A 10,905-nucleotide genomic window follows, 5' to 3' on the forward strand; every position below is an offset into this window, starting at 1 on the left:
TGCCTGCCAAGACCTTTTACTCCAAAAACACAGAAACAAAAAACAATACACACAGTTTAAAGCCACAGCAAACTACTTCGCCAGAGATTCAGCTTTTGTCCGTCACAGAGGTCCAAATGGCCACCACCTCCCTTTTATAGCCTGTGGGGTGTGGTCCAGTGACTCAGCTTAATCTCTGGCACGTCTCCTTTTCTGCTGCCCACGCTTGTCGCTCCTACGCTGGCGTGGATCCAGCCACAACTTCTCTTCCTTACTATCCGAAACACCTGGCTCCTGGCCAGTCTCAGAACCACCTGGCTCCTGGTCAATCTCAGAAACACCTGGCTCCTGGCCAATCTCTTCTCCGTCGGGAGACACCTGAGGCCTTGCCAAAGAGGAGGGTCCTGGAGAGGGAGGCCGGGCCATCTCCTCTCCTTCATGTTCGGAGCCTTCTTCCTCCGATAAGAGGGGCTCACAAGACGGAGCCACAACAAAAGGTTACCAATTCCTAACATGGATGGAAAAAAGGAACCAAAACTCTCTACATCAGGAGTGTCAAAACTGCCGGCCCGTGTGACAGTTGCATCACGCGGAGGCTACGCCCACCTCAGCTCCGGCAATGCGAAAAAGTCATGATACGTCGTGACACGTCACGTGACGCAGCAAGTTTGACACACCGGTGCTCTACAGCAATGTTGATGAAGATTCTCAGTCATCCAGGTAGAGGTGTCTGGAAGCTGATTCATGGCAACTGAACGTCTTGTCTTTTGGGGTTTGAAACCTTTTTGCTGCTTCAGCCTGAAGAAGCTGTTTGGATAAGCAGCAAAACGTTTCAAAGCCAAAAGAAAAGAAGTCCAGTTGCCAAGACTCAACTCCCAGGTCTACCCCGATGACTTTTCCCAACATGGAACAGGCGTTTGTGAGACCGATAATCCCCACTTAGCTTGCAGGAGCCGTTGTGTTTTCTTCGACAACTATCCTGGATCAACACAGACATTTGAATGCATTTAAAAATCCCTCGTTTTCCTAAAAGAAAGGCTGCGACATTCTGGCAAACACTTGACCTGCGACTACCGAATCAAGACAACCACCCGTCTCCATTGTAACTCCTTCCTTTCCCCCTACCATTAGGCACGTTGCTGCTAAAGAAGATAAAGTCTCCCCCCTGGCATCCACATCACATCTAATTCTGTATTTGATACCTGGTTTGAGCTTGATGTAATGCCGCAATTCCCCTGGGTTAGCATTTGAGTGGTTTGCTGGAGCATGCGAGTATCCCTTGGTTTGTCCGTCGGAGTAGTTCACAAAAATGAAGCCGTCTTTTTCGTCCAAGCTTAGATGGTCAGACCAACGCCTCGAGTCTTCAGAACTGGTTTCTACTGACCATGCAGCTGCTGCCCGAGCTGAGGATGAGCGAGGTCTGTGACTGACGTGGGCCTGCTGGGGCTGGCTCTCGGGCAGCTTGGCGTCCTGGGCAGGGGCTTGGTCCTCTGTTTCAGAATCACTGCTATCTTCATCGGGACCTTCTTGCCCTTCTGTTTGGAAGGCAAAAAAAAAAAAAAAATCAATGCTTTAATAACAATCCTAGGGTGGTGTGATGGCTCAGCAGTTAAAAAGATGAGCTTGTCGTCTGGAAAACTGACAGCCGGGTTCGAGACCCGAGCGCCGCATAATGGAGTGAGCTCCCGTTACTTGCTCCAGCTCCTGCTAGCCGTTACTTGCTCCAGCTCCTGCTAGCACGCAAATGTGAGTAGATAAATAGGTACCACTGTGATGGGAAGGTGACAGTGCTCCATGATATCCTGCTGGCCACAAGGCCAGCTACAACTAGTGGAGTTAAAATCTGCCGGGACTCCCTTTAAATAACAATACTACTCATGCATAATTTTCTTCCTCAGCCCAACACAGTTTTACCGAATAAATGAAATTTCAGTTTTTTTTAAATACAATTGATTTGCATTTTTTTTAAAGTCTATGTTGGCCTGTATTATTAGCATGTTAAGATGGCAGGAACCTTTTACAGCGATTGTTTCTCTTAGTCTGATTCATGAAGGAAGAAAAAAAATTGCACTTGTATTAATTTTCTCCCTGGTTGATTTGTCATCCAGTGGATGCCCTCTTCGTGCGTGAGAAGTAGCTTTCAAGCACCTGAAAATTCCATTCCACCTTTGTCCTAAAACTTTCACTTGTTCTAAACCCACATACGCAATTTTCTTAAACCACAACCTGATCACAAATCATTACACAGGCGGTCCTCAAGTTACGACCCCAACGGAGATCACCATTTGGGCTTTCTAAGTTGTTGCAGTCTTTGAGTTAGCTGCCCACGTGATCTCGTCAACGTCTGCAATCCCAGTTCCCGCCATTAAATGAGCCATAGTGGGGCGGTCCTATGGCCGTAAGAGTGGGTGTGCTGCTGCTTTTTGTCATGTGACCTCAGGGGCACTGCAATGGTTGGGATTTGGGGAAGATTCTTATGCCCATTAGTTCAGTACTGTTGTAAATTTCAGACGGTCATTGAGCAAACCAGTTATAAGTCGAGGACTACCTGTATTTCACAGTTGAAAAAAAAGAAAGATAATTTAGAACGTAAAATAAAGCACCTATTTGTGGATCTGGACAGTCTTCCTGCATTTCAAGCATCTCCACAGGTTCAGGAGCTGGAGTTTCCGGGACCTGTAGGAACTCCATCCGCCAAAACTAGGATAACAAATAAACAATGTATAACAGTGGTGGCGAACCTATGGCACGTGTGCCAGAGGCGGCACTCAGAGTCCTCTCTGTGGGCACGCGTACTGTCGGCCCAGCCCCACCTTCCCCCACAGCCCCCTCACCAGCAGCCCCTCTGGAGATTCGCCCCCAAGCACGGCCCATGCAGAGCAGCGCAGCCAAGGACATGGCAGCCGGGTAGCGGGGACAAGACTCTGCCCTCGTGCCCCATTGTGCGCAGTTGATGCTGCAGGCCGCGGGCAGAAGGCGTGGCTGCCATGGTGCTGCTGGTCTGCCTGGGCAATCTGCAGCGGGCCATGGAGACAGTGGGTGGCCAGGTGGGCGGGGGCTGGGGCGAAGCGGGGGCGGGCAGAGTGGGGGCGGTGCCAGGGCCAGGTTTTGGGCACTCGGTCTCTAAAAGGTTCGCCATCACTGATGTATAACATCCTTTGACATATATTATTTTTACATTGGCTTAACTTTCTTTCTACCTATGTACTAGAGCAAATCATGGTTCATCAAAATATAAGGATTAACATTTTGAACATGTAATAGCAATAGTAATAGCACTTAGACTTATATACCACCCCATAGCACTTTGCACCCCTCTCTGGGTGGTTTACAATGTCAGCATTATTTGCATATTGCTCCCAACAATTTGGGTCCTCATTTTCGCGACCTCGGAAGGATGGAAGGCTGAGTCAACCGTGAGCCCCATCAGGATTGAACTTCAGACTGCGGGCAGAGTTTGCCTGCAATATTGCCCTTTAACCACCGAGCCACCAAGGCTCCTAACATTTAAATTAAAACCAACTCCATTCTCATAAAAACATCTAACAGAAAAGAGTTTGGGAGTAATGAATAGAACCATTATGATATTAAGAAAATTTACAGAAACGGCAGCAATGTAATGGGAAATCCTAGAAAGTTACTTCATGATACGCATTTAAAATAATAGTTCAAAATTAAGAATTAAGTTTATTTTTTGGTTTCTCCCACGAATATGCACAACCACCGGTCAAAATAATGATGGCCTTCAAGATATACATGTAGGATGAATTATTCAAATCGTACGGTTAAAAAAAAAAAAGAGAGAGAGAGGGGAAATAAGTTGCTCCTTTACTACAGGTACTTACTCGGACGACTCCATCCGAATGCCCAGTCACAATAACATTCTGAGTATCCCATTCATTCATCTCTGACATGCAGCAACAGAGGATCTGCTGGCTGCGTCCAGTGAAAGTGTTCACGCTCACAATGGGGTTGCCGTTAATGCTCCAGACATGAATGTAAGTCCCTGCACAGGATACAATATCACCCTAAAAGAGGAGGAAAACATCTTAGTATTAGTACCGCTTTATAAAGCCTTAGTTAAGGCCACACCTGGAATACCGCATCCGGTTTTGGTCACCACGTTACAAAAAAGATGTTGAGACTTTGGAAAAAGTGCATAGAAGAGCAACTAGGATGATTAAAGGCCTGGACATTCCCTAGACCAGGGGTAGGCAACCTTGGCTCTTTTATGACTCGTGGACTTCAACTCCCAGAATTCCTGAGCCAGCCATGCATGTTGAAGTCCACGAGTCATAAAAGAGCCAAGGTTGCCTACCCCTGCCCTAGACATAATGTAAATGTGCATCAACTTTAAAAACATGGCAAGATACATTGCTTGGACATGCAACGTAATGCTTGAAATCTATTAGAAGGAACACAGGCAGTCCTTGACTTATGACTAGAACTGAGCCCAATATTTCAACTGCTAAGCAAGATGTTAAGTGAGTTTTGCCCCATTTTACGATTTTTTTTGCCACAGTTGTTAACAGAATCTCTGCAGCTGTTAAGTAAGTAGCATTTTCTTAAGTGAATCCGGCTCCCCCATTGACTTTGCTTGCCAGAAGATTGCAAAAGGTGATCACATGACCCTGGGACACTGCAGCCGTCGTAAATATGAGCCAGTTGCCAAGCATCCGAATTTTGGTTATGTGACCGTGCATAATTAAGTCTCCATCAGTGCACTGCTCCATGTAGCTATTTGTCACTCTTAAACCTGACAGGTATTTACTGTGCTTGTTATGTTTATGTATCATGCCGGAAAGTTATGACTTCTGTGTGTGGCCACACTGTGAGCAAATTTGTTTTTAGATGCAAATTAATCCTGCAAATTAATTCTGCCACACAGAAGAGGGAGTCAAGCTATTCTCCAAAGCGCCTGAAGGCAGGACAAGAAGCAACGTATGGAAACTCATCAAGGAGAGAAGCAACCTAGAACTAAGGAGAAACTTCCTGACAGTTAGAACAATTAACCAGTGGAACAACCTGCCTCCAGAAGCTGTGAATGCTCCAACACTGGAAGTTTTTATGAAGAGACTGGACAGTAATTTGTCCAAAATAGTATAGGGTTTCCTGCCTGAGCAGGGGGTTGGACTAGATGACCTCCAAGGTCCCTTCCAACTTTTTACTACTACTACTACTACTACTACTACTACTACTACTAACTTTTGGAGTAAATCTCATTGAAGGTAGAGCATTTTCTTGACAATTGAGCCCAAACTGTCTGTTGCTAAGTAAGACATTTGTGAAGTGAGTTTTGCCCCCATTTTACGACCTTTCTTGCCACAGTTGTTAAGTAGTTGTTAAGTTAGTAACACAATTGTTAAGTGAATCTGGCTTCCCCATTGATGTTGTTTGTTACACGGTCATACAAGGTGTCCACATGACCCCAGGTCACTGCCACTGTCATAAATATGAGTCAACGGCCAAGCATTTGAGTTTTGATTGAATTGAATTTTGATGCTGCAATGGTCATAAGTGTGTGAAAAATGGTCCTAAGTCACCTTTTCCAGTGTCGTTGTAACTCTCACCGGTCACTAAACCAATGGTTGTAAATCAAGGACTACCTGCAAAACACATTATAAAGCCTCATCTGCTCAGTTTATTAGGCATGGGTTTACTCGTACCGTCAGTTCATTGATGCCGAGGGCTGAAACAGGAGCCCTGTGACCCCGAAGTTGTGTTATGAAGGAAAGTTTATTCAAATCCCAGATGATGCAGGTGCGGTCACATGACCCACTCACAATGATGTGATAGGCCAGTGAAGCTGTTAAACAGGTGACCGTCTCAGTATGGCCAAGAAGTGCCTAAATGCGAAGCAAAAGAGAACGAAAGTCAAAATCAAGACACCCTTTGCAACTACACAACTTGCAAACAGTTATTTCTTCAGAAACATGAAAAACAAGGCTTGGAAATGTATGGTTAATAGAATACAGAAGATCAATTAGAAGATCAATTAAAGCTGTAGGAAGAAACCCATGGTGGTGCAGTGGTTAGAATTCAATATTGCAGGCAAACTCTGCTCATAGCTTGGAGTTTGATCCTGACCGGGCTCAAGGTTGACTTAGCCTTCCATCCTTCCGAGGTCGGTAAACTCAGGACCCAGATTGTTGGAGGCAAGAGGCTGACCCTGTAAACCGCTTAGAAAGGGTTGTTAAACACTGTGAAGTGGCATATAAATCTAAGTGCAATTGCTATGGGGAAAGTGAGCCTAGAACAGCACCTGCAAAAAAAATCCCAAACTTGGTGAGCCGTTCTAAGGAGAAACATGATCCAAGAATTTAACAGACACCATATACAATATTTTCATCTTCCTAGTTTTTAGTAGTACACAATCTATGGCTTACCAGAAATTTTGGATCCATCGTTTTTTATGACCATCTGGGGCTTAAAGGAGATGCAATCTAAGATATCTACTGGGTACCTTGTCAGGATAAGCAAGGGGTAGACCTGAGTGTATTTAATTTAGGCTTGAACATTTGAAGCAGAGATGTGTATCTTAGACAGATGTCCCAAAGGTGCTTTTTCCCAAAGACAACTGGACCTTCTTAGTTTTTGTTTGAAAATGTTTCACTTCTCATCCAAAAAGCTTCTTCAGTTCTTACACGTTTTCAAACAAAACCCAAGACAGTCCAGTTGCCTTTTGGAAAAAAACATCTTTGGGACAACCATGACCTGGATGATTGACAATCTCCATAGACATCTTAGACCAGGAGTAGGCAACCTTGGCTCTTCTATGACTCGTGGACTTCAACTCCCAGAATTCCTGAGCCAGTTGAAGTCCACGAGTCATAAAAGAATCAAGGTTGCCTACCCCTGTCTTAGACCGATATAAGTCGAATGTTTTCCAGAATTCAGGACTCTCATTTCCTTCCTTCAGCAAAGGAAAAAACTTCCTCAATCTGTCTCTGCCAACAACAGACAGGAAAAAAAAAAGCCAGAACCCTCCCTTTCAGTTTAGAATTAGACCAGGATTAGGCAACTTTGGCTCTTTTATGACTTGTGGACTTCAACTCCTGCTGGCTCAGGAATTCTGGGAGTTGAAGTCCACGAGTCATAAAAGAGCCAAGGTTGACTACCCCTGAACTAGACAGTGAAGATTTTGGTTCATCAAAATTGTCCAATTAGGCTAAATTTTTACAGAGTTTTTATAGATTTCAGGTAACTTTCCTGCAACTGTAGAAGAGGACAATCCGCTAGTTGGGGGAATGCTTTCCCTATTTAAAAAAATGGGGAAAACTGGCATTTTCCAAAATGGTGACAGCCTCGAAGAGCTTTTCGTACCAAAATATTCTGTTGCAATAATTGGGCGATAATACTTTGCAGAAATTTTCTGGAAGACCTTTCAAGATTTCATGCAGAATTTTAATTTACCTGCTTGAGGGTCAGCATTTTGGCTTTTTCCTTAGAGGTGCCCATCTCCCATACGCAGACAACGGTGCTGATGCCTCCAGTAATGACCAGTTTAGGGTTTGGACAGATGGCACACAGAACCTGTCCCCATTCCGATAAGCATTCATAAACAGTCATTGCCTAAAATAAAAATAAAAAAGGATGAATCGTACATGCATTGAGTTTCAGGACATCCGGTCCCGAATATTCTATCACTCTGGGTTTCTTGGGTGTTCTCTTAGGCTGATTGTTTTCTTGCAGACATTTCATAACCCATCTAGGCAACATCATCAGTCCTATGATGTTATCTAGTTCGGTAATGAAACGTCTGCAAGAAAACGACCAAGCTTAGAGAGCACCAAAGAACCCACAATTGATCACTGAGCTACAAATATTCTCTTGTCAGTACCATGCTATCACTGTGTTAGTATTTATTTATTTATTTTATTTGTTTTGATTTATATCCCGCCCTTCTCCCAACGGGACTCAGGGCGGCTCACAACATATTTAAAAACATAGACATGTTTACAACCCCCACCAGATAAAACCAAATTAAACCAATATTTAAAGTTGTGCAGTTAAAATTATTCTTAAAAAAAACCCGGTTTAAAATCCTCCCTAGGCCAGGCCCGCTTGCTGAAAAAGCCATGTCTTGAGGGTGCGGCGGAAAGTAAGGAGATCCGGAATCATCCGGATCTCGGGGGGTAGTTCGTTCCAGAGGGTGGGGGCACCCACAGAGAAGGCCCTCCCCCTGGGGGTCGCCAGCCGACATTGCTTGGCCGACGGCACCCNGCGGTCTCGGAGATAGCCAGGTCCAATGCCATGGAGCGCTTTAAAGGTGGTAACTAACACCTTAAAGCGCACCCGGAAGGCCACTGGCAACCAGTGCAGCTCGCGCAGCAGCGGCGTTACATGGGAGCGACGAGTCCCTCCCAACACCGCCCGCGCGGCCGCATTCTGGACCAGTTGAAGCCTCCGGGTGCTCCTCAAATTTGAAGACACTGGTTAGGAAGGAGCACCTGAAAGAACCAAGCGTCAACGCTGCTAACATCGGATGCTTTTGCTTTGACAACAGTTAGAGATGCAACCGTTTTCTTATGTTTTACTTTTAGAGTTAGATGATGCTGGCAGGGGGGGGGGAGGAATGTGCATGAGAGTTTAGAATTATCAGTGTTTCTCAACCTTGGCAACTTTACGATGTGTGGACTTCAACTCCCAAAATTCTCCAGCTAGCCTTATTCTGGGAGTTGAAGTCCACACATCGTAAAGTTGCCAAGGTTGAGAAACACTGGTTTAGATAGACATAATAATACTGGACCTAGTATGTGAACCAAGGTTGATGAAATAAGAGATGATAAGAATTGGCGGGCTGGAGAACTGGAGGGAAAGCCTGCATTTCAACTTAACTGGAGAATGTGATTTATGACTGTTAATTGGAGGAGGGAATTGTGCTTTGATACTATGTGCCCAGGGAAGGTGAATCCAGTTTTTGGCTTCCACTGTGTTAGTGCCGATGCTATGCTTCTCAAATAAAGATTCTTTAAGGTAAACAATGCCTCGAAGTTCTTTGAAGAGTTTCATCTGTCGGAACCATGACACCAAGACTCATTCTGATAAACGGTCAAGGAAGGCGTAGTAATACATTTTCTACTTTATGATTTTGGAATCAAAGACCTGCCTCTTTTTTTTTACCCCAAAAGAGCACAGAGATGGTAGCAATGAATTGTTAAAACCTCATACAACTAAGAAACTCAATTTGAAAGTTGGGTTTAGGAACCACCTTTTTGTTTCTATGTTTAACCATAATTTATACCCCATTTTTTCCTGGCTATGAGATCAAAAATAACATTCTAAAGAGATCAAAGTAACAATCTAAAAAGTAAAATGATTTTACTAGTGAAAGTGAAAATTTACCAAACCCGGCCCTGATTATAATCCTGATTAACAGGAAACATTTTAACTCCCCTCTCTAAAATGGGTTACAAGTGATTGAAATAACGGAAGTGCCATCTCTTGAAAAAGCGCTTAGCTCTCTACTCTTTTGGAAGTGAACAACTGTGAGTTTATTTGCTGATGATGCTAAAAGGCAAGGCCAGACCCGTTTCTATGTCAAATAGGCAGAACAGGACAATTGTACATATTTATTATGTAAATACATAGTTTTACCAAGCCCCACTATTGAGATGTTGTATTGGACCCAAATAATTCAACTACCCGGTATATAAGCCAGAGAGATACAAACCTTATCTGATTCGTAGGTTCCTAACCTACAGCTGAGATCCGCATATCCCCAAGCCAAAGTTTTATTCCAGGTGGGTGGAAGGAGAACTTTATTCATTTCTACAGCCAAAATCCCTTTGTCTGTGCATACTATCTGCCCTATGAGCTCCTTGAGTTCTGTTTAAAAAAAAAACAAGAGATAATCGGGATTCACATCTTTTATCTTTTCATAAAAAGCACTTTCCTAATGAGATTTGAAGAAAGCCATACTAGGGACATACAAGTAGTCCTCAAATTACGACAGACCGGCCAAAAGCTTCCTTTGATCCGATTTTGAAGTTATCACGTGATTGCATTTTCAGTGCTTGGCAACAGGCTCACCTTTATGACTGTTTGCAGTGTCCCGTGGTCAAGTGATCATAATTTTCAATGTTTTTTGACAGTTTCTTTTTGACATTTACTTCCACTGTCTGGCAAAGGCTCACTGGAGAAGCAACTGCTGCAACCAATGTTGTAAAATCAGGTCCGGTCACATGACAACCGGTAAACCCCTTACTGACTGTAATTCTGGACTTGGTTACGGTTGTTAAGTCGAAAACTACCTGTCTATATGCCTGAATATAAATTTAAAATTTATTTCTGATAGACTTTTTATATTCTCAATTATTTTAGTTATTTTGAAAATATAAAATAACTATTTTATAACCATCAGCAACTGAAAAAGGAAGTTTCCAAATATACCAAGTGCTTGAGTATGGTACAGAAATTCGTTGCTTTCCTCTCAGTACCTTGGCTTAAGAATCAAGTTTTGGTTTAATATTATGAGTGGTGAAAAAGATACCAGGTGTTGGAGCAGTTTATGTAGACGAAGGACAGGGATTAATTAAAACCAACAGTGGATAAAAACAATATGTCAACGCTGCAAATACTGTATATTCTTGCTTTGACAATATTCAGAACTGTCTGGTATTTTTATAGTTAAATCAGGCAACAGTGAAAGGGGAGGAGAATAAGGAAAGCCCGGGAAAAAGAAACAGGAAGTAAATCACATCTTTCAAGTTAATTGGAAGATGTGAACCATAATAATAATAATAATAATAATAATTTAATTTATATACCGCCCTTCTCCCGTAGGACTCAGGGCGGTGCACAGCATATTAAAACAGATACAAACAAAATACATCAAAAAACAAAAAAACCCCATAAAACCAAATTAAAAGCCAAATATTGGAAGCTGTGTGTCAATTAAAATTTTCTTAAAATCATCCCTACCTA

General features: G+C 43.3%; 1 protein-coding gene across 1 annotated transcript in view; it reads right to left on the minus strand.

Moving 5' to 3' along the window:
- The window catches only part of WDFY3 (WD repeat and FYVE domain containing 3), a 117,889-nt gene that overhangs the window by 3,986 nt on the left and 102,998 nt on the right, over nucleotides 1-10,905 (minus strand). The window contains exons 57-62 of the mRNA XM_015832379.2: nucleotides 9,653-9,807; nucleotides 7,393-7,551; nucleotides 5,646-5,825; nucleotides 3,825-4,007; nucleotides 2,583-2,679; nucleotides 1,182-1,511 (exon numbers count right to left, since the gene is read on the minus strand). Coding sequence (XP_015687865.1) covers nucleotides 1,182-1,511; nucleotides 2,583-2,679; nucleotides 3,825-4,007; nucleotides 5,646-5,825; nucleotides 7,393-7,551; nucleotides 9,653-9,807 — 1,104 coding nt within the window. The remainder of the gene's footprint in view (nucleotides 1-1,181; nucleotides 1,512-2,582; nucleotides 2,680-3,824; nucleotides 4,008-5,645; nucleotides 5,826-7,392; nucleotides 7,552-9,652; nucleotides 9,808-10,905) is intronic.

This window comes from Protobothrops mucrosquamatus, unplaced genomic scaffold, assembly GCF_001527695.2.
Source record: "Protobothrops mucrosquamatus isolate PMUCROS unplaced genomic scaffold, P.Mucros_1.0 scaffold3, whole genome shotgun sequence".
NCBI classification, from domain to species: Eukaryota; Metazoa; Chordata; class Lepidosauria; order Squamata; family Viperidae; genus Protobothrops; species Protobothrops mucrosquamatus.